Source organism: Geotrypetes seraphini, chromosome 11 (genome assembly GCF_902459505.1).
Source record: "Geotrypetes seraphini chromosome 11, aGeoSer1.1, whole genome shotgun sequence".
Classification (NCBI taxonomy): domain Eukaryota; kingdom Metazoa; phylum Chordata; class Amphibia; order Gymnophiona; family Dermophiidae; genus Geotrypetes; species Geotrypetes seraphini.
In genome coordinates, this window is record NC_047094.1 from 54,451,110 (window position 1) to 54,475,747 (window position 24,638).

Genomic DNA, 24,638 nt, shown 5'->3' on the forward strand with positions numbered 1-24,638 from the left:
ACTAAGACGCAAGGGAAACATAAGTCTCCATTCTAACCAGAACCAGTCTGGAATATTATCAGTGGGCTCTGGGAGGATCCAATACATACCTTGACGTAAAATATAGGCTTGATGGTACCTATAAAAATTGGGAAAATTTACCCCGCCCTCCACAATTGGCCTTTGCAACGACACTAAATCAATTCTGGGGTTTTTTCCAAGCCAAATAAATTTTGTCAAAATCCTATTTAATTTTTTATAAAAAGATTCATGAAAGAAAACTGGTATCATCCCCATTTGGTAACAAACTACAGGCAAAATCATCATTTTAACAGTTTGTACTCTTCCCCACCAAGATAAATGCAAAGGATTCCATTGCTCACACATTTCTGTCACCTTTTGTAATATGCTTTTTTCATTACTTTTCATTGTTTCATCCACTGTTTTTGTAATCCAAATTCCCAGATATTTAATAGCCTCCTCCTTCCAAACAAAAGAGAATGCATCAAATAATCCTTTTGTACAGTGTACATTTAATGGAAGAACTTCTGATTTATTCCAATTTATCTTATATCCTGAGAACTTTCCAAATTTCTCAATCAACTCAAGTAAATGTGGAATGGTAGATTCTGGATTCCTCAAATAGAATAGTAAATCATTTGCATATGCAGATATTTTATATTCTCTATCTGAATGTGGTATACCTTGTATTTCCTTTACTTGTTGGATAGCTAATATTAAGGGTTCTAAAACAATATCAAACAGTAAAGGAGACAAGGGACAACCTTGTCTAACTCCCCTCTGTAAATTAAATTTTTCTGAAAAAGTATTATTAATATATAATCTAGCAGAAGGGGAGCTATACAATGTTTGTATTATTTGTATGAATCCAGGTCCTATACCAAACCATTCCAATGCCTGATACATAAAGGTCCATTCTACTCTATCAAAAGCCTTTTCTGCATCTAAAGAAACAGCAAAAGTAGGCTCATTCATTTTCTTTGTTAAGTATAACATATGGAATGCCAATCTGGTATTATGAGATGAATGTCTTTGAGCAACGAATCCTGTTTGATGCATACCTATAATATGAGGGAGAGCTTTAGCCAATCTTAAGGCTAATATTTTTGCTAGTAATTTACCATCTACATTTATTAAAGATATTGGCCTATAGTTTGAAACCAAAGTGGGATCTTTATTTGGCTTTGGCAAAACAATAGTTAAAGATTCTGCTATAGTGCCATTAATAGAACCTTTATTAAGTTGGTATTGATAAAGATTTAATAAATAGGGCAATAGAAAATTTTGAAATGTTTTATAGAATTCTACCTTATATCCATCACCACCTGGAGCGGATCCAACTCTAAGGGACTTCAAATCTGTTCCTAATTCTTTTAATGATATTGGTTCTTCCAAACTTCGTTTTACATGTTCAGGAATTTTTGGACCCTCTAACATTTTCAAAAATTCTAAACCATCTTTTTCTTTATTTAAATAAGTCTTGGAAGAATAAAGAGATTTATAAAACTTTAGGAACTGTTTTAAAATAGGCTCAATTTGTGTAAATATTTCACCATTTTCATCTTTAATGGCAATTAATTTTGATTTCCTTTTTTTCGCTTTAAGATAATTTGCCAATATTCTTCCCGCCTTATTTGAGTTACCATAATACAAAGCTTGTTGAGAAAATATATCTTTCCTGATCAATTTAGATGAAATCTCATTATATTTCCCTTTAAGTTTTAACAATTCTTGTTGAATAGAATATTCCCATTTTTCTATAAGTTTTAATTCTAAAATTTTAATCTTTTTCTAAATTTAAAAATTGTTTTTAATCTGTTTTTTAAGATAAGCCGAATAAGAAATTATTTGTCCTCATTGATGCCTTAAAAGCATCCCATAATATTTCCATAGAGATCTCGTCTTTATCATTCAATTGAAAATAATCCTTCATTTTTGTTTGAAGATTCTCACAAAATATTGGATCAGCAAGCAATGTATTATCAAACTTCCAAATTGGTCTATTAGTATTTTGATCTGCAATCTTAATTTCAATCCAGACCCCACCATGATCAGATAAAATGATTGGATCAATGGCAGCTTGTGACACCTGATGTGCCAAATTATTTGAAATAAAAATATAATCTATTCTTGAAAAAGAATTATGAACATGAGAACAGAAAGAAAATTCCCGTCCATCAAAATGAAGAATTCGCCAAATATCTGTCAAATCGCAAGATTGTACCAAATTATCTAATCCCATAGATTTCATAAATCTACTTGGGTTTTTATCCAATAGAGGATCCATAACAGCATTAAAATCCCCTGCTACTATTAGATTTGAAGTAGCCAGTGGCAAAATCAATTGTTGAAGAGTCTTAAAAAATTCATTTTGGTTTGAATTAGGGGCGTATATATTAAACAACATCATGGTAGTATTTCCCACGCTCATTTCCACATTTACCCATCTTCCATGAATATCTGATGCTTTTAATTTGAATGAAGCAGAGCATTTTTTATTTACTAGAATAGCAACACCCGCTTTTTTCCCTGTAGCTGGTGAAAAAAAACAATGCTTGACCCAACCTCCTATCAGCTTATTGGATTCAATATTTGAAAGGTTGGTCTCTTGTATGAAGCATATATCCGCATTTTGCCTCTTTAAAAATAATAATGCTTTTTTCCTTTTTATCATGTGATTCAGACCATTAACATTTAAAGATAATATTTTAAGATCCATTTATATTTTTATAATACAATTTTCCAAATACAAAAAAAATAATGATTTTTACTAATAAATTTTCCCAGTACTCAAAATAATGAATTATTTAAAGCGTTAGACATACGTTCGGAAGAAAACATACTTAAAACGCAAATTCAAAACGGAAGTAATGTAATGTAATGTAATTTATTTCTTATATACCGCTACATCCGTTAGGTTCTAAGCGGTTTACAGAAAATATACATTAAGATTAGAAATAAGAAAGGTACTTGAAAAATTCCCTTACTGTCCCGAAGGCTCACAATCTAACTAAAGTACCTGGAGGGTAATAGAGAAGTGAAAAGTAGAGTTAGAGGAAAAATAAAAATAAAATAAACATTTTAACAAGACAGCATTGATCTAAATACTTTGGAAGGTAGAAGAGAGGAGAGAAAGGAATAGCAGCAGAAGGGGGAGCCGTTGAACAGTAGAATTCTGGAGAAATTTAAATGATAGAAATAGAACAAAACAAAGACAAAAGGCAAAACAATAGATAAGATTAAAGATAAATCATAAGCTGGAAAGAAAAATAAAATAAAACTTTGTCTTCAATCCACGGTTTCAGCGTCAGTGATGAAGTGGAGCAAGTAAGTTTAGGAGGAGCGATTGACGTTTCCAGAAAGGGCTTCTTCAGGGAAGAGACTTGGCAGACAGTCCCAGGATGCCTATGTCTCCTCCCCTGCGATGTTCTCCCATCCATGCATTCCCTCCCAGACACACTGCCCGTGCCCCAGCTGCTCCAAGGAGGCTGCCCCAGATGAGGCCCACGGTGAATGCAGGATTCTCTCCTCTGCGGGAAAGCCGCCCGGAGCCGACAGTCGATCTTCTTAGCGGATTGCATGGGGGGAAGAGTTCACACTCTTGGTAGGATCGGGTCTGTGTGCTCTCGGTGCTATAACAGGAAATACTTCATTTCAACCAATCCTATACTGTCTTTTTACTTCGCTATATATTTGGTAATATTATTGAAGACTTCCTTTTCCTCCCTTTTAAGTAACGCCTCCTGTCTATATATAGCCAATCAATGCCACTCCCACATAAGGTTAACAAATTCATATCCTGTGTTAACATCCTTTTCGAATCTCCATTATTACCACGATCTTACATGCAAGTATATTTTCATTTACTAGTATTGTAAAACTTTTCATTTAAGAAAAACAAGGTCATGTAATTTTATTTTATGTTTTTTCCTTGTCTGCTAAGATCGTTGTTTGTCTTATAGTTCCATGCTTGTGCACACGCACGTGCGATTCCATTCCGTTGGAATTTGAAACCAATTCATAAAAATTCTAAGATTTAACCAAAGATCTTGTTTGTATTTCTGTTAATATGATCAATATATATAAATTAAAGTTTAATAATGTATAAATAAATAAATAAATATTCAGTATTGACCAGGAAATTTCCCATTAAAATGACTTTTATGATGTCATTGGTTGTTCATGTTGGTCTAGAAATTCTTGTAGCTTTTTAGGGTCTGAAAAATTTTGAGTTTTATTTGCAATTGTGATTTTCATTATTGCTGGATAAAGGAGCCCGTATCTAGCCCCTAGCGATTTCAATTGGGGCCTCATATCCAGAATTTTTTTTCTTTTTGATGCAGTTTCCCTCGCAAAATCAGGGACATCCTGACATCTGAGATTTTTGTTCTCTTTGGCTAATTGACAAATTTCCATCGCTTGTTGATGTCTCAGAAGTTTAAAAATTAAAGTTCATGGACCCGTTTGTGAAGTTTTCTTCTGTGCTGGTATCCGATGTGCCCTTTCGATTTCCAACGCCGTTTTGAATTTTAATGGTAGAACTTTAGGTAGAAATTGTTCCAGGAAAGTTATAGGATTGTTTTTTTCTACTCCTTCCGGCATTCCTATGATTCTTAAATGATTTCTTCTTTCGCGGTTCCGGCTGTCTTCAAGGTCCCTTTTAATTTCTTCGACCTCTTTCCATATTATTTTGCTTTGTCTCATGTCCAGATTCAGTTGTTCAGAGTTGTCTTCCAAAATATTTATTCTGTTTTCCGTCGCATCCACTCTTTTAGTAAGCACTGCTGCATCGTCGATAGCTTTTTGTAATTTTTTGTTGCTATCTAATACAATTTCTTTAATTTGCCGCAATTCTTCCATAACATCGGTGCTTTCATCTGATGGCAACGGGACTTTTGAAGGAGGAGTGCCCGGCTCCGGTTTTGATCTCTTATTACTTCCTGTACCGGATCCTCCAGCCCCCGAATCACCTTTGTTCTGTTTGCTAGACGCCATAATCTGTTAATTTCCAGGTTTTTTTCTTTTTAAATTTTAATTTTTTTGTAGTATTTTCTATAAATAGAGCTTGTCTGCACGGAGCTACTCTCTTACCCAACCATCAGAATTCGTGTCCAAGCCACGCCCCAATATATTTTATACTCCTTATCATAATCTTCCTCTTCCCTTCTTCCATAACTAAGATCTAAAAAACTTCTCCCCATGGCACACATTCTTACCTCCAAATTACCCAATCCCTTATTAATCTTTTCCTTAATCATCCTAGTAATATCTTTAATACCCACCTTCTTCCCACCCCTCCCCCCCAATATAATGACTGCTTAAGGACACACATTGGACAGTAATCCCAACTTCCCCCCTCCCTCCCAGGCAACCAATATTTATTAATAACCCCTTTATCCTTTATTGAGACAAACTCACTACCTCTCCACAATATATCTAATTATATCTCTCTTCTAATCATAAAACCTTTTTTTTTTCCCATTTTAAAGTAATTAATTTCTCTATCTATTATTTAACCTTTAGTCACATAACCATATTTATTTCCTAACATTCCATTAATGCATTTTTATCATTTCACCAATCTCTAATTCATTCCCCCAACATTTTATTTCATTCAAGAAAATTCTATCATAGTCATATATTTAATAAAAAGTATCATTTTCCTATATCTTATATTATCTAATCCATCTTCTCCTATCCTCCTTTAAATATCCATCAGCAAATATCCATCTCTTCATATATTTCTGTTAAAAAAAATTTCAATTTTATAAGTTTTTATCCCTTATTTGTATTTAAACATTTGTATTTCATTTTCAAAATAATTTTTTTTTCCCCTTTTTATATTTCCTCTTCTCCAAATTAAATCCAATCTTTTTAAAACTATATTATCACAACATCAATGTTTACATTCCTTCAGCTACCAATAAATTCTTATGTATCTTTCTTTTATATTATTCATTTTCCTTTCCTTTACTTGCATTTAAATATCATATAACTTGTCCTTTCTATCATTAGTCCATTCTGCAATCTTTTCCTTATTGTCCTTTCATTCTTTACTTTCTCCTTTTCTGACTTATTAAATAAACTGAACTTTCATATTTATTTCTTATCTCCATCCATCCACTCTTAAAGACTTTTGACTGCCAATTGTCATTCATTTTTTTTTTTTATAATATCCTTTTAGTCTGAGAGGGGACATGATAGAAACCTATAAAATCATGAAAGGCATAGAGAAGGTGGAGAGGGACAGATTTTTTAGACTAGCAGGGACAACTAAAACAAGAGGTCATTCAGAAAAACTGAGAGGAGACAGATTCATAACAAATGCAAGGAGGTTCTTCTTCACTCAGAGGGTGGTGGACACCTGGAACGCGCTTCCCGGAGAGGTGATAGGACAGAGTACAATTCTGGGGTTCAAAAAGGGACTGGATGACTTCCTGGAAGCGAAAGGGATAACAGGGTACAGATAGAGATTTACCTTACAGGACATTGAGTGAACAGGGTATGGGTATTTTAAGTTAGGTAGGGAACACTTTCAGGTCATGGACCTGGGGGGCCGCCGCGGGAGCGGACTGCCGGGCACGATGGACCCCTGGTCTGACCCGGCAGAGGCAAAGCTTATGTTCTTATGTTCTTATCAGTCCTGCTTTCTTCTTCTTCACATCTATTTATTTTCCTATTCAGTCTTCACTTTTCCTTTTGTGTTAATTTGTCCAGTCCTTTAATCCTTCTTGTTCATTCTTTACTCCAACCATCCATCTTTCAGTCTCCTAAAAGTTCAGTCTAATAACTTCACTTTAATGTCTTTCCAGTCTATCCTTCTTTCTACTTTCTTCTTTACATTCTTTTATTTTCTTTTTCACTTGTCCATTTTTATTTCCTGTTCTTTGTTGCATATTCTTCTTTTTCCAACAAACAAAAGTCCCATAGTTCTTTATATTTAATTTTTTGTTCAGTATCCACCAATCCAGTCTTAGTATTTATCCCTTCATTTCAACACCCATTGTGCTAAAATGACATAGGTTCTGATTTTGAAAGAAAGGTCTTTAGTTTTTCCGGGTCAACAAAATACAAAGATTTATCCCCACAAGATACCCTCATTTTTGCTGGGTAATATAACCCATACTTATATCCTTTTTCCTTTAATTGAGATCTCAGATCAAAGAATTTCTTCCTAATATTTGCTGTATTTTTAGCAAAGTCTGGTAAAAACCATATTTTGGATCCTTTATAGTTTAAGTTTTTATCTTTTTTGGCAGCATTTAAAATTTCTATTGTTTGCTGGTATCTTAACATCTTGAATATTAATGGTCTTGGTCTCCCTTGATTTTCCAGACTCTTTATTGGAATCCTGTGTGCCCGTTCTATTTCCAAAGGCTGTTTGAAATCCAACTGCAATAATCTAGGAATTAAATTTTCTAAAAACTGTATTGCATTTTTCCCTTCCAAATTTTCCTGTATTCCAAAAAGTTTTATATTCTTTCTTCTTCCACGGTTTTCGTAATCTTCCAGCTGACTTTTCAATTGAATTATTTCCAAACTGTCATTTTTGCATCTTTTTCCTTCACATTCTAAGCTCTCCATTTTAACTTCTAACTCTGTTGTTCTTTTATTAGCTACTTCCATTTGTCTGTGTATATTCAGGATTTCTTCCTTCAGTTCTGCCATATTACTCACAGTCTCTGTCAGCATTTGTTTGATTTGCCTCAGTTCCCCCATAACTTCAGCTTTGCTTAACTCCTCTGATACATCAGCAGGAAGCGGAACCTTACTCGGGGTAATTTGATCCTGCTTCTGCCTTTTCACAGCCCCTCCGGTTTCACTTTTACTCTGTCGGGTGCTCGCCATGCTCCCGCTGTCCTCTCCGATGTTTTCAGCCGAAAACAGTTTAAAAGGAAATCTTTATTTATTCAACGGTTGCCCAGGTAAGAGGAGCGCTGCGATCACACGACCATTTTGTGTGCGCGCTAAGCCACGCCCCTCCGATCTTTTATTCTAAAGCTTCCTACTTCTCCAAAACTTGCAAATTTTGTCTAGAAACTTGTTGGGTGGCGTTCTTGTGCTCTCCTCATGTGAATTCTTGCCAGGATTGCGCAAATATAGTTCTTTTAGAGCATCCTTGTGCCACGTGCTGCGTGGCACAGCGGAGTAAGGTGGCAGCATGAAGCTTAGTCTCTCCCCTGCTGAAGCAGGCGACTAAATGCTTAGCTTGCCCAGTGCAAGGGAGCAGCCTTCTTTAATTTTGGGGCTCAGCACGGCTGTTCCCTACGCTTGGCTGTGGACCCTTTGTAGCCTAAGAAATGTAAAGTTAAGTCATTTAAGGGTGGCTTTACGCCCCAGGTGCCGGACTCTTTTTCAGACACTATGAAATATTTTTGGGACGAGTTTTGGAAAAGGCGTTCTACCAATCGGCGTTTGTGGCATTGCTCCTTTGGACACGTCCTTGACTCAGTCTGCCTGATCCTGCTAGATATTCAGGCCATAGAGCCTGAGCAGGCTGAAGACTCACTCGGGCAGATACACCATACTTCGTGACAAAGAAAGGCTCTGATGATTGGAGATCCATTTTAGATTTTATGCAAGTGAAAGCAGCACTCGGAGTCCTGTGTTTTTGCATGGAGATGGTTTGATTTGTCATAGCAGCGGTGGCTCCAGGAGAGTTCTTAGCCTCTCTGGATCTGGCAGAAACCTACTTGCATATTCTCATTTTTCCAGACCACAAAGTTCCTCAGATTTCATGTCCCGGAACAACTTTTTCAGTTTACAGGCCTTCCCTGTATTTGGAGAAATTTTCGTTACTTCAGCCATTTCAACATGGATTTTGCTTAATTTTATTACTGAAACCTTATTGATTTCTCTTCTTTCAAAAATTCAACTAATTTGTCTTCAAAATAAATGTTCTATTCTACTCCAGTTCGATTTATCTGCAGTGTTTGATGTAGTACATCATGATATTTTACTTCATCTACTTTCAGATATAGATCTCCATTAGGTTGTTTTGGATTGGGTTTCTAAATTTCTTCTGTACTGTTCCTATTCAGTAAATATTGAAGGCGATATCTCCAACTCCTGGCAGCCTCCCTGTGGGGTTCCTCAAGGCTCCCCACTCTCTCCAGTTTTATTCAATCTCTATATGACTACACTGAACAGCTTTAAGCTGTCGGCTAGGGAAACATTATTCACTTATGCGGATGATATCTTTATATTGATTGAGATTGATCCGGATATTACCAATCTAGTTTCCAAAGTAAATCTTTGCATTTCCAAACTTAAAGCCTGGGTTTTATCTGTCAGAATGAAGCGTAATACAACTAAAACTAAGCTTTTGTGGTTAGGTCCAAGATTGGACTGTCTTCCTCCTACTGTAGTTATGATATCTGGGTCCTCCTTACCAATTGAGTTCTCTGCTAAGATATTGGGAGTCCTTTTTGATTCCCCTCTTTCCTTTTAAGGACCAAATAAATTCCTTGGTCATGAAAAGCTTCTTTAGTTTGCGAATGCAGAGGAAGTTTAGACATCTTTTTCATCACCGTCATTTTTCTATCTTAGTTCAATCAATTATTATCTCGTCTTGATTACTTTAACGCTGTCTAACTCGGCATTACAAAAATTTGTCTTCATAAATTACAATTAATTCAAAATACTGCTGCGAAGCTGATCTTTAGAAAACGTAAATTTGACCATGTGACCCCTTTGCTTCAGAGTCTTCATTGGCTCCCGGTTTATTTTAGAATTCAATTTAAATGTGCTTGTATTTCTTTTAAAATTCTACATGGTATCTTATCTTCTATTTATCATTTGTAAATTATTCCCTGTTTATTTAATTGCTGTAAACCGAGTCGAGCCTTCTCAGAATGATGACTCGGTATACAAGTTAAGCTTTAGTTTAGTTTAGTTCCCTTTGGATTGGCAACAGCTCCCCACACATTCACCAAAGTGGTGGTGGCAGCTTATCCTTGAAAGATGGGGCTGCAGGTTCATCCCTACCTGGACAACTGGGTCGGAGAACGGTAGAACAAGTAATCCAAGTCCTAAAGGATCTGGGTTGGATTGTGAATTACTGAAAGAGCCATTTGTCTCAGACGCAAGCTCTGGAGTATCTGGGGGGGTCTTGTTTGACACAGCTGTGGGCTGTGTCTGTCTTCCAGAGGCACACAGACTGAAGTTTTGTTCTCAGATATGGTGCCTCTTATCCAAGCCAGCTCCGTTGGCATGGGACTGTCTTCAATACTGGGTTCTATGGCAGTCACAGTAGATGTGGTTCCTTGGGTGAGAGCCCACATGTGTCCTCTCTAATGTACGTTACTCACACACTGGTCTCCACAGACAGAAACATTACAAAAGTCTTTACCTTGGATGCTGGAGGTCCGTGCCAGCATGGATTGGTAGCTCCTCCCTCAGTCCCTTTCTAAGATCATGCCTCTTCACATTGTGTCCTAGGTGATGGTGATGACAGGCACCAGTCTCCTCGGCTGGGGAGCTTATTGCAATCATCGACCAATTCAAGGGCGTTGGTCACCTTCCCAGAGGAAGTGGTCGATAAACCGGTTGGAACTCTGAACCATTCAGTTGGCTCTGGTGAGATTGCAAAAGACTCTGGAAGGCCAGGTGGCATATGTCAATCATCAGACCGGCACCAAGCGTGTGCCCAGCTATCTCTGGAAGCCTGCCTGCTCTTTACCTGGATGAAACGTCATCTGTAGGTGCTCACGGCAGCGCATGTAGCAGGAGTGGACAGTGTACAAACAGACTTCCTCAGCAGAGAGACCTTGGATCCAGGTGAGTGGACGCTGTTAGCATCAGCATTTCAAACCATTGTTCACTGCTGGGGTCAGCCACAGTTCGACCTTATGGTGATGGCAAAGAACAAAAAGACGGACAGGTTCTTCAGTCGACGATCTGAGCTCAGAAGCGCAGGTCTAGACACTCTAGTCCAACCATGACCAAAGAAATATTTTTATACATCTTTCCTTCATGACCCATGATAGGCCAAATCCTGGTACATCTTAGGATGGGTCATGATCTCAGGCTACAAGTGCATCTGGGTCTTCTTTCCCAGGGTCCAGTCTTCATTGAAGATCCGGATCGCTTTACTCTTACCACATGTCTCTTGAATGCGAAGTGTTAGAATGCAAAGAATACTCGGTGGTGGTCATTCCACTCCTCTCAAGTCTAAGAAGCCCTCTACAGACTTGGCATATGCTGAAGTATGGGAGACTTTCCAGCACTGGTATGTCTAGGAACATGTGGAGCCTCTTTCAGCTCCAGTTTCTGTGGTGGTGGCTTTTCTCCAAGCCGGCCTGGACAAGGGACTCACTGTGACTTATCTTAGAGTCCAAGTTGCAGGGCTCTTGTTTCAGGGCTCAGGACCACAAATCTGCTTTGGCATCTCATCTGGGCATAGCCAGATTCTTGAAGCATGCACTGCACATTAGACCTCCAGTCAAAGCCCTATTCCCTTCATGGGATTTCAACATAGTTCTGAGGGGTCTTGGCCAAGCCTGTTCGAACCGCTGAAGGAGGCGTCACTGAGGCATTTGACGCTCAAGACAGTTTTTCTGGAAGCAGTGACCTCAGCGAGACGGGTTTCAGAACTCCAGGCTTTCTTGTAGGAAGCCTTTCCTTAGAATCTTGTGCACCATTCCTTTGTGCCAAAGGTTGTTTCAGCGTTTCATGTCAGTCAGGAAGTTCGCTTACCAGCATTTCAGTCTAAGGTTCCAAGAAATGGGTCCAGATTCTAAAGAAGTTGCATGTGAGATGAGCACTTCTTCGATATCTAAAGGTCACCAACAAGTTTAGGCACTCTGACCATCTTTTTGTGCCAACTAATCCTACTAAGCCCGTGGCAGCAGCTTCCAAGGCCACGATTTCCATTTGGATCCAAAGGGCCATTTCGTCAGCATATATTGTTTGTGGGAAACAGTCTCCCGTTTCTGTGCTTGCACATTCGACCAGAAGTGTAGCTTTGTTGTGGGCAGAAGATTTGTAATGCGGCAACTTGGTCCACCCTGCATACATTCACTAGGTTTTACAGAGTGGATGTGGCAGTAAGGGAGGACTCTGCTTTCAGGTCCTCAGTGCTTCGTGCCAGTGCAGTCATCTTGCCCTAGATTTCTGGGATTGCTTTTATACATCTTACTTGTCCAGAATGACACATTTATTCCACTGGAAAAAGAGATTAGGTTCTTACCTTGCTAATATCTTTTCCAGTAGATAGGTATGTCATTCTGGACCCCGCCCTGCCATTCCCAGTGCCTGCTTACTGTCTCATTCAGTTTTTTCTCCAAGTCTGTAGCTTAGATGGCAGTCAGTCCTTTGGACATAAGAACATAAGAATAGCCTTACTGGGTCAGACAGATGGTCCATCAAGCCCAGTAGCCTGTTCTCATAGTGGCCAATCCAGGTAACTAGTACATGGCCAAAACCCAAGGAGTAGCAATATTCCATGCTATCGATCCAGGGCAAGCAGTGGCTTCCTCCATGTCTTTCTCAATAACAGACTATAGACTTTTCCTCCAGGAACTTGTCCAAACCTTCCTTAAAACCAGCTACGCTATCCGCTCTTACCACATCCTCTGGCAATGTGTTCCAGAGTTTAATTATTTTCCGAGTGAAAAAAATTTTTCTCCTATTGGTTTTAAAAGCATTTCCCTGTAGATTCTAGTGTCCCCTAGTCTTTGTAATTTGACAGAGTGAAAAATCGATCCACTTGTACCTGTTTTATTCCACTCAGGATTTTGTAGACTTTAATCATATCTCCCCTCAGCCATCTCTTTTCCAAGCTGAAGAGCCCTAACCATTTGTTTTTCCTCATAACGAGAGGAGTTCCATCCCCTTTACCATATTGGTCGCTCTTCTTTGAACCTTTTCTAGCACCACTATATCTTTCTTGAGATAAGGAGACCAGAATTGAACGCAATACTTCAGATGAGGTTGCACCATGGAGCGATACAGGGGCATTATAACATTCTTAGTCTTGTTAACCATCCCTTTTTTAATAATTTCTAGCATCCTGTTTGCTTTTTTGGCCGCCACCAGACATTGGGCGGAAGGTTTCATTGTATTGTCTACGATGATACCCAGATTCTTTTCTTGGGCGCTAACCCCCAAGGTGGACCCTAGCATCCAGTAACTGTGATTTGGGTTATTCTTCCCAATGGGCATCAATTTGCATTTGTCCACATTAAATTTCATCTGCCATTTGAATGCCCAGTCTTCCAATTTCCTAAGGCCCACCTGCAATTTTTCACAATCCGCATACGTTTTAACAACTTTGAACAGTTTAGTGTCATCTGCAAATTTAATCACCTCACTCATTCCAATTTCCAGATCATTTATAAATAAGTTAAATAGCAACGGTCCCAGTACAGACCCCTGTGGCACTCCACTGTTTACTCTCCTCCATTGAGAAAAATGACCATTTACCCTATCCTCTGTTTTCTGTCCGATAACCAATTCCTAATCCACAATTGAACTTTGCCACCTATCCCATGACACTTTAATTTTCTCAGGAGCCTTCTGAAAATCTAGATAGACTATATCAACCGGCTCACCTTTATCCACATGTTTATTCACACCTTCAAAGAAGTCAAGCAAGTTGGTGAGGCAAGATCTCCCTCGGCTGAACCCATGCTGATTCCGTCTCATTAAATCATGTTTGTCTACGTGTTCCACAATTTTATTTTTTATATTTGTTTCTACCATTTTACCCGGCACTGAAGTGAGAGGCTTACCAGTCTGTAATTTCCCGGATCTTCCCTGGAGCCCTTTTTAAAAATCAGTGTAACATTGGCCACCCTCCAATCTTCAGGTACTACAGACGATTTTAGCGACAGGTTACAGATCACTAACAGCAGATCATTAATTTCATGTTTGAGTTCTTTTAGTACCCTGGGATGTATACCATCCGGTCCAGGCAATTTACCATCCGGTCCAAGCACTTTTTAACTTGTCAATTTGGCTTAGTACATCTTCCAGTTTAACCGATATTTCTTTCAGTTCATTTGCATCACCCCCCTTGAAAACCATTTCCGGTTCAGGTAGATCTCTTACATCTTCTTCCGTAAAGACCAAAGCAAATAATTCATTCAGTCTTTCAGCTATGGCCTTATCCTCTTTTGCTCCTTTATCATCCAACGGTCTCACAGATGTATTTCTAGCATTGGTAGAGGTACTACCTAAGCTCCGCTAATGCTTTTTGGCATATTTTGTTTGATTATTCTCAGTTCATATCTTAATTGTTGGAGCAGAACACATCTGAGATGGTTCCCCTTTTTCCCTATTTCACCTAATTATTTGAATAGCTCTTGCTTGTTGGGGACTAGCTGTAGATGGCAGTAAAGCTCTCTGTGAAGTAGAAGGGTTAGAGAAAAAATCCGGAATGGATTCTTTCTGTAGAGGCTCGTGGCCTGGGTGAGAACTCGCTTGTCCAGAATGACACACCTATGGACTAGAAAAGATATTAGCAAGGTAAGAATCTAATTTCTTTCTGGCACAGAAGCTCTTCTCCCAGTGTTCAGAAAGATTCTCGGGGGCTGTTACTGATCCTCGTAGTAGCCACTGAGAATCCTATGCAAATACATTACGAGGAGTTCATCAGTATTTTAATGAGCTCTTGTTATACACGAAAGGGAACACTCCCCTCCTTTATAAGGAAAATTTTCCGGTAGCTCTTGTGTGTATGTGTGTGTGCGGTGTGCATACACATGCACAACAGCTATGCCCTCTGGAAAAAAAAAGCCTGCAGCTGCCATTCTCACCCTCTACCCAGCTGGTAGCAGTTCTGGAGCAGCAATAAGATGAGTGGTAGCTGCTAGCTCAGCTGAATTTCGGCTTCTCCTGCCAGCTCTGGAGCCACCATCAACTGGGCAGAGAGGAAGAACAGCAACTGCAGGCAGGAGGAGGAGTTATGCCTTGCAATTTACTCTTCTGAGCAGATGCCAGGCACAGTTCCTCTCCTCTTTTTTCCGGGCTATTTTGCACAAATAGCATGCATATGATTTGCATGCTATTTGTGTGAGCATAGCAAATTGCTTCCAACCCAGTATTTTTTTATCGAGATGACAGAGCTTTGTGCATCTGGGCCTGAGTGACATTGTCAGTATCTGTTTAGCCCTCTGTACAATTAGTTTTTATCCTTTTTTGATTTGCTTTTGAATTTATATGTATGTACACCGCCTAGAATGCTAGATAGGTGGTATATCAAAATAAACTTGAAACTAGATTAGATAAGATGTTGAAGACACAACTGTTTGTGGAGGCATTTTAAAAAAATTACCTGGTAGATTTATTTTAAGAATTCTTTTTTTTTATCCCAGGACAAGCAGGCAGGTATTCTCACTAGTGGGTGATGTCATCCGACAGAGCCCCGATACGGACATCTTGCAAGCATGTCTTGCTTGAAGAAACTCAGAAGTTTCGAGATGCCCGCACCGCGCATGCGCCAGTGCCTTCCCGCCCGATGCGCCGGGCGTGTCTCCTCAGTTCTTTTTCTTCCGCGGAGCTGAGAAGTCTATCTTCAATTTGCGCCCATTGAATCTTTTTTTTTTTGCCTTCTATTTTGCCGCGGGTTGAGTTCTTTTTGCTCTCCTGTGCATTTATTTCTTTCTTTGATTTCTTTTTTGAACGATGCCGGTTTCAGGAGGCCCGAAGCAGCCGGGGAGGCAGAGGGCTTCGCGGAAGGAGTCGAAGCACCCGTCGATGTCGAAGCTGCAGGATCCGATCAAGCTTCCATCTTGAACATGGACTCCCACAGCAGACAGCGGCGCTTAAACGCTCTCGCCGTCAAAGTGGAGCAAGGCCGGCACGATTTCGGGAAGTGATCCGGTCCCAGACACTGTAAGCAGCGTCGATGAGGGTCCGTGAGCGAAATCGCGCGCTGGCACTTGCTACACTTTTTAAAACCGGTAATCGGCTGGGACATAGGCTGGAAAAGCTCCGCCGCAAGGTCGGAGGCGCGGGGCCCCAGCCACGCGGCCGACCCGGTATCGGAAGGAAAAATTTTTTTTTTTTTTTCAGGAGGCCCGAAGCAGCCGGGGAGGCAGAGGGCTTCGCGGAAGGAGTCGAAGCACCCGTCGATGTCGAAGCTGCAGGATCCGATGAAGCTTCCATCTTGAACATGGACTCCCACAGCAGACAGCGGCGCTTAAACGCTCTCGCCGTCAAAGTGGAGCAAGGCCGGCACGATTTCGGGAAGTGATCCGGTCCCAGACACTGTAAGCAGCGTCGTTGAGGGTCCGTGAGCGAAATCGCGTGCTGGCACTTGCTACACTTTTTAAAACCGGTAATTGGCCGGGACATAGGCCGGAAAAGCTCCGCCGCAAGGTCGAAGGCGCGGGGCCCCAGCCACGAGGCCGACCCGGTATCGGAAGGAAAAATTTTTTTTTTTTTTTTTTTGAAAAAAGAAATCAAAGAAAGAAATAAATGCACAGGAGAGCAAAAAGAACTCAACCCGCGGCAAAATAGAAGGCAAAAAAAAAAGATTCAATGGGCGCAAATTGAAGATTTGGCGCTTTGGCGCCGGTGCCTTCCTCCGTCTCCTCGGAGCAGGTATCGACCCCTACAGTTCCACCGGTGGTGCTCAAGGTGCCGAAGATTGGCAAGCAGAAGCACGCAGCACCGAAGGAGCGCGGAGACCGTGCGGAAGGGCCCCCTTTTGGTGCGGATCCCTCCATATCGGCTTCGTTGCGGTCCCTTCTGGAGGCTCAGTTCGTGGAGCTCATGCAGACCATGGGGCCTCGGCTGATTGCCACCATCCAGGGTGACCTTCCAGCTTCGGCTTCGAGGGGCGGACCGCCTCCTCCTCCTCCTCCTTGCCGCACGACCTCGTTGCTCGGCGAGGAGGAGCGGCGAGCGGTGTCCGGGTCCTCGAGGAGGTCCTCCGTTAGCGCTGTACCTCCTTTGGAACCGATTCCCTCGAGGAGGGCCTCCCTTAGTGATATGCCTCCCTTGGAGCCCATCCCCTCGAGGAAAGCCTCGTTTAGTGACCTGCCTCCCTTGGAACCGCTTACTCCGCCCCATGACTCAGTGTGGCGTCCACCTTCGGGGCCACCCAGTCCTGGGCATAGCAGGAAGCAGGAAGAGTTCTTCCGAACCCCCTATCAAACCTGGGCGTCGTCGGGGGAGGCGCCAACTCTTCCGCCTCTGCGATCGACGGCATCGAGTCCAATCTGCTCCTTGGAGGCGTCTGAACCAGTTTCTCACAGACGGGCTCGATCCCCTTCCAGGCATCGGGAGGGGCATCGATCCAGACATTCTTTGAAGCATTCCTCTCGGCACTCGACCGTCTCGCCTCAGAAGAAATTGCCTCGGTTGGGGTATGCGGCTTCGACTGGGTCTCCTCCTCCGGGCCCGGAGTTCGAGGACCTTGAGGTTTTTTACTCGTCCTGTTGCTCGCAGGCCTCTCTGGAGCCTGAAGCCTCTTCTTCTTCTAGTCCATCTCGCAGACCTGCGACGGCGGACCAACTGTCCTTTTCATCGTTCCTCAGGCAGATGGCAGATGACATGGACATTACTCTCGATGCTGGGTCTCGATATTCCAAGGAATACCTCGATACCATGCACTTGCCTCGTCCTCCGGCGGAGTCCTTGCGGCTTCCCCTGCACAAGCTCCTCGACCAGACCTTCATGCGATGCTTCGAGTCTCCTTACTCTATCCCTGCGGTCCCTGGCAAATTGGATGCGCGGTACCGCACGGTGCATCATAAGGGCTTCGAGGGTCCTCAGCTTTCTCACCAGTCCCTCCTGGTCGAATCCTCGCTCAAGCGGTCTCATCCTGGCCAGGTCTATGCTTCAGTGCCTCCGGGCCACGAGGGCAGAACCATGGATAAGTTTGGTCGACGCATCTATCAGAATTCGATGATGGCGTCTCGAGTCCTGAATTACAATTTCCACTTTGCAGCCTACTTGGAATTTTTTCTACCTGTGCTTCGGAAGTTCACACCGTACATCGAGTCCCAGGCTAGGTTTGAGTTTGAGGAAGTGGTTGCTTTGCTGTCCCAACTTCGGCTTCAGTTAATGCAATCTGCCTATGATGCATTCGAGATCTCAGCCCGAGCGGCGGCCTGCTCGGTGGCGATGCGCCGGTTGGCCTGGTTGCGGACCATTGATATGGACCCGAATCTTCAGGACCGCCTGGCAAACGTCCCGTGTGCTGGGGCGGATCTTTTTGATGAATCCATCGAGACTGTTACGAAGAAGTTGTCTGACCACGAAAAGTCCTTCCAATCTATCCTTAGGCCGAAGCCTAAGCCTCAGCAGTCTCGACCTTCTCGTCCGCCGTTGATTTATCAGCGGCGTTATCAGCCGAGGCAAACTCCACCTGCGAGGCAACCGGTGAAGCGCCAGCCTCCCCAGAAGGGTCAGCCTAAGTCTCAGTCGCCTGCTGTCCCTAAGACCACTCAGCCTTTTTGACTGTCTCGTCGAGGGCATAACCAACCTCGTTCTGCCTCCCACTGTTTTTCCCATCGGAGGGCGCCTCCATCAATTTTATCATCGCTGGGAGGCCATAACAACCGACCTCTGGGTCCTTACTATCATCAAGGAAGGATACTCTCTTCATTTCCATCGGGTCCCTCCGGACCACCCTCCAAGAGAGTATCCTTCCAACTTGACTCAGACCGCCCTTCTTCAGGAAGCTCAGGCTTTGCTCCGGCTTCGTGCCGTGGAGCCTGTCCCGACGGATCAACTGGACCAGGGGTTTTACTCTCGGTACTTCCTTGTTCCAAAGAAGACGGATGACCTGCGACTCATTTTGGACCTCAGGGCCCTCAACAAATTCTTAGTCAAGGAGAGGTTTCGCATGCTGACTCTTGCTTCTCTCTACCCTCTCCTCGAGCAGAACGACTGGTTATGCTCTCTGGATCTCAAGGAGGCCTACACTCACATTCCCATTCATCCGGCCTCCCGCAAGTTCCTCAGATTTCGGGTGGGACATCTACATCTGCAGTATCGAGTGCTTCCATTCGGCCTGTCCTCGTCTCCCAGAGTCTTCACGAAGTGTCTGGTGGTGGTGGCCGCTGCACTCCGGAACAGGGGTCTTCAGGTATTTCCATACCTCGACGACTGGCTCATCAAGGCCCCGTCAGCTCCGAAGGTCATTTCGGCGACCTTGACCACGATCTGCTTCCTGCAGAGCCTAGGCTTCGAGATCAATTTTCCCAAATCTCATCTGCAGCCTACCCAGTCCCTTCCCTTCATCGGGGCGGTACTGGACACCATTCAGCTTCGAGCATTCCTTCCTCCTCAGCGCATGGATGCTCTTCTTCGTCTTTGCCAGTCTGTGTCTTCTCGCCAGTCCATCTCAGCGAGACACATGATGGTCCTCCTGGGCCACATGGCCTCTACAGTTCATGTGACACCCTTTGCCAGGCTCCATCTCAGAATTCCTCAGTGGACCCTAGCTTTTCAATGGACTCAAGTGTCAGACCCGTTGACTCGACACATCATAGTCACTCCTGCTCTTCGGCAGTCTCTACTTTGGTGGATGACCTCTTCGAATCTATCCAGAGGTTTGCTGTTTCACACTCCCCCTCATCAGAAGGTTCTCACAACCGATTCCTCGACCTATGCCTGGGGGGCTCATCTGGATGGGCTTCGCACTAAGGGATTCTGGAGCTCAGAGCCATCTTCTATGCTCTTCAGGCTTTTCAACATCTGCTTCACGACATGGTGGTCCTCATCCGTACAGACAACCAGGTCGCCATGTATTATGTGAACAAGCAGGGGGGCACGGGATCGGCCTCCCTCTGCCAGGAAGCTCTCAGAGTCTGGGATTGGGCAGTTCGCCACAATGCCTTCCTCAAAGCTGTCTACATTCAGGGGAAGGACAATGTCTTGGCAGACAACTTGAGTCGTCTCCTCCAGCCTCACGAATGGACTCTCCATTCCAACCCCCTTCATCAGGTCTTTGCACAATGGGGGGACGCCTCAAATAGACCTCTTTGCGGCTCCCCACAACTTCAAGCTGCCTCAGTTTTGCTCCAGGATCTACACTCCTCATTGCCTCGAGGCAGATGCCTTTCTGCTGGATTGGGGGAATCGATTTCTGTATGCGTTTCCTCCATTTCCTCTCATTCAGAAGACTCTGGTCAAGTTGAAATCAGACCAGGCCACCATGATTCTGATAGCTCCTCGGTGGCCCAGGCAACCTTGGTTCTCCCTTCTACTTCAACTCAGCAGCAGGGACCCAGTCCATCTCCCAGTGTTTCCTTCTCTGCTTACTCAACATCAAGGATCACTGCTTCATCCCAACCTACAGTCTCTCCACCTGACAGCTTGGTTCCTCTCAACGTAACCCCTCACCAGTTTTCTCAAGCGGTGAGGGATGTCTTAGAGGCTTCCTGGAAGCCTGCTACTCAACAATGCTACTCCCAAAAGTGGACTAGATTCTCTTCCTGGTGTATTTCCAATTCCAAAGATCCTCAGCGTGCTTCCCTATCTTCTGTGTTGGACTATCTTCTACACCTGTCTCAGTCTGGTCTAAAGTCGACATCTATACGAGTCCACCTGAGTGCTATTGCGGCTTTCCATCAGCCTCTACAAGGGAAACCTCTCTCTTCTCATCCTGTGGTTTCCAGATTTATGAAAGGACTTTTTCATGTCAATCCTCCTCTCAAACCGCCTCCAGTGGTTTGGGATCTAAATGTTGTCCTTTCTCAGCTTATGAAACCCCCTTTTGAGCCTCTGAGCAAGGCTCCACTAAAGTTTCTCACTTGGAAAGTGGTTTTTCTGGTGGCCCTCACATCTGCTCGCAGGGTCAGTGAGCTTCAGGCCTTGGTGGCGGACCCACCTTTCACAGTATTTCATCATGACAAGGTGGTCCTCCGCAATCACCCGAAATTCCTGCCTAAAGTGGTCTCTGAATTTCACCTCAACCAATCCATTGTGCTTCCAGTGTTCTTTCCAAAGCCTCATTCTCATCCTGGAGAATCGGCTCTTCACACTCTGGACTGTAAACGTGCTTTGGCTTTCTACTTGGATTGCACCAAACCACACAGAACTGCTCCTCAACTTTTCGTCTCCTTTGATCCAAACAAGTTGGGACGACCTGTATCGAAGCGCACCATCTCCAACTGGATGGCGACTTGTATCTCTTTCTGCTATGCCCAGGCTGGATTACCCCTTCCCTGTAAGGTCACAGCCCATAAGGACAGAGCAATGGCAGCCTCTGTAGCCTTCCTCAGATCGACACCGATTGAGGAGATTTGTAAGGCTGCCACTTGGTCCTCGGTTCATACATTCACCTCTCATTATTGTCTGGATACTTTCTCCAGAAGGGATGGACAGTTTGGCCAAACAGTGTTACAAAATTTATTCTCCTAAGTTGCCAACTCTCCCACCATCCCATTGAGGTTAGCTTGGAGGTCACCCACTAGTGAGAATACCTGCCTGCTTGTCCTGGGATAAAGCAATGTTACTTACCGTAACAGTTGTTATCCAGGGACAGCAGGCAGCTATTCTCACGTCCCACCCACCTCCCCTGGGTTGGCTTCTCTGCTAGCTACCTGAACTGAGGAGACACGCCCGGAGCATCGGGCGGGAAGGCACTGGCGCATGCGCGGTGCGGGCATCTCGAAACTTCTGAGTTTCTTCAAGGAAGACATGCTTGCAAGATGTCCGTATCGGGGCTCTGTCGGATGACATCACCCACTAGTGAGAATACCTGCCTGCTGTCCCTGGATAACAACTGTTACGGTAAGTAACATTGCTTTTTTTTTTTTGAAGGAGGGGAGGGATTAAATTTTATATATTAACATTATAAATGATAGTATTTCAAGTGATGCTTTCAATATCAATTGTTTAATAATTTTACACTTGTTGAAAGATGAAAAATTGAATAAAGATTTTATTTTAAGAATTCTAAGCTGTGGTTATTGCACTTTATTTAATGTGATGGCTAATGTAAATTCTTTGAGCTCTCGAAATTATTTTACGGGGATGAGATTGCTATGTTATTGCAATGTAATTTGAATGCATTTTGTAAATGTATTGTGTATGAATTATTGTAAATGTTTTTCAATTGTTAACCACTTAGTTTTGGCGGTCTAGAAATATTCGAAATAAATAAACAGATCACAAATTGGTGTTCTCTATCTTTGTCTGCTGATGAATAAACTTAACCCATTCATCTGGACTTTGCTGCTGATAGGGAATGGCAAAATGCCAGCAAAAGCTTTCTGAAACAGAAGTCTTTAGTTCATGACCGTTGGTCTGACTAGGGGAAAAAACTGCTAAAGGTGATCAGTTCTGAGGGTACTGAATAATCTTCTGAAGATATTTGCTTAATGACAATATTAATTGCCTTGTGCTAAATGTCAGCTGTTTCAAGCTGTGTATTAATACTTGACTTAGATGTGGCTTTATTTTTAGTTGGTGTCCATCTCCTGGAACATAGTCCTTGTCTTGAGATAATCTGCACTCTGGAGATAGGGTCAGTGTATAGAAACTTGTATAGAAGGAAATAATGAGGAACAGAGATATTAGAAAAAGTAATTGCAAACCAAATTTGTACTTCATTGCGGATGCTGGGACTTTATTTTAGCATGAGTTCACTTAGTTTTTCATTTTAGGTACATTCTGATAGACTGGCTAGTGGAAGTTGCTACCATGAAGGATTTCTCCAGCTTGTGCCTTCATATGACAGTGGGCTGTGTAGATCGGTACTTGAAGCTGAGGTCTGTGTCTCGGACTAGGCTACAGCTGGTAGGAATCACCTGTATGGTCATCTGCACACGGTGAGCACTTATTCTAAAGTATTTCAAAGAACCAGTAGAGCTGTGGTCTCAAACTCGTGGCCCGCCAGGTACTAATCACAAAAGTAAAATAAAACAATTTCTTGATCATATATCTCTTTAGCTATAAATTACAATATTATTATTAAGACAGCCAAAAGGAAAAATTTATAAACTATAAAGAGTTTTACCTCATGCAAAATTGTCATTTCTTTTTTTTTAAATTTCTTTATTCAGTTTTGCATATTACAACAAGTGTATCAGAAAAATTCTTATAATCTAATAAATATACACTTGATTTTCTTCATGAACACTTTAAGTACAATATATCATACTTATATTCATATTTTATAATGATTTAAATATTATATAATACATTTAATAAATATGACAAATGTAAATAAAACAGAAAACCCCCCAAACCCTCCCTACCTATTTCAGAAAATCTAACCTAATACATCAAAATGTATTAATTAATTCATACATATTATGAGATAAATAAAATAATACCCACCCCCATCCCCACTTAACAAATATCTTATTGTGGGAAAATGTTATTAATCATTACAAAAATCTACTATTAACTATTTTTTTCTGGGGCCCTCCAAGTACCTACAAATCCAAAATGTGGCCCTTCAAAGGGTTTGAGTTTGAGACCACTGCAGTAGAAGGTTACGAACTGGTCATGTTTTCATGGGCATCTAGATCATTTGATGTGTGTTCCAATACCTACATCACCCTTATTTAAAACATTGTCAGACCTTTCAAAATGCATTTATAGCAGGCACAGATCAAACATTGGTGTATAATTTGTGATGGTTTATTTTATCATGATATTTTTGCCATCCCTAAACCATGATTCTTTCAGTTCTTTGCCAGAGATAGGGACATTGGATGTAATTTTGAGTGAAGTATTGTAAATTTCATCGTTAAGTATGACACAAGACTGCTCCTTCCACTAACTATAACGCACTAGTATTAATTTTTTTAAGTAAATAACTTAGTTGACTGATTAAGACCAGAAACACACATCCCTACTATCTGTAATTTAAAGATCTAAAATTTTGAAGAAAAAGAAATGTGCTCCATATGTTTGAACTTTTGTGTAATTTGTAAATGCAAAGGTTATGGGGAATATCTATAGAAGACAGAACACATCTATTTTGTTGAGGGAATTTCACTGTACTTGAATTTATGGCTTATTTCTATCTTTTGATATACTGTTCTAGATAAATCCAAATCAGTAATTTACAAAGTTGGTTTAGCAAAAGACATAAATTAACAAACCAATGTTATAAAATACATGCACAAACAATGTTATAAAATACATGCGGTATAGGTAGGGCCATCTTATGTCCTTGGTCGTCAATGGAGTTTTTGGGGACAGGAGTGAAGGCCACTCCTGCAGTGTGCAGCCAAACAAAATGGTTGCCACAACTTCTCACAGCAGTCTCATAGTTACCACCATTTTCTTTTAGTAGCCTTCGCTCCTACCCACAGCCACCTCATGGATCACCAGGGACATAAGATATACCCAGAGAGGTCTATCTATATATAGCACAGGGGGTGGGACCTCCCAGTTATTTTTTGGGGGAAAGAGGGATATTTAACCTTTTTTTAATTGAAGTTGGTGCTGGCCAGTATTCAGTGCTGGCACCTGCCTAGCTAAGCTATTTTAAATTAAACCACTTAACTTTGAGGGTGCCAGCACCCTTTGTCTGACTTTGTACTGGCAATGTATAAGGCCTATTGTATGCATTCTGCTGGGACCCCCCCTCCCCTTGGACTTGAGTAGTGTAGGTACCTCTGGCCCTTCAGCCGTCTGTGCTTAACCCCGATAAGAAAGTTCTTTGTTGTGTCGCCACATAAGATTATTCACGAGCCATCGATTAGTATAAATTCTACCTT

The 24,638-nt window shown here is 42.1% G+C and overlaps 1 protein-coding gene across 3 annotated transcripts in view; it reads left to right on the forward strand.

Annotated features, from left to right (window-relative positions):
* The window catches only part of CCNF (cyclin F), a 218,704-nt gene that overhangs the window by 108,343 nt on the left and 85,723 nt on the right, over positions 1-24,638 (forward strand). For all 3 annotated transcript variants that reach the window (XM_033914689.1, XM_033914691.1, XM_033914692.1), the window contains exon 10: positions 22,569-22,733. In XM_033914689.1, the coding sequence (XP_033770580.1) occupies positions 22,569-22,733 (165 nt within the window). The remainder of the gene's footprint in view (positions 1-22,568; positions 22,734-24,638) is intronic.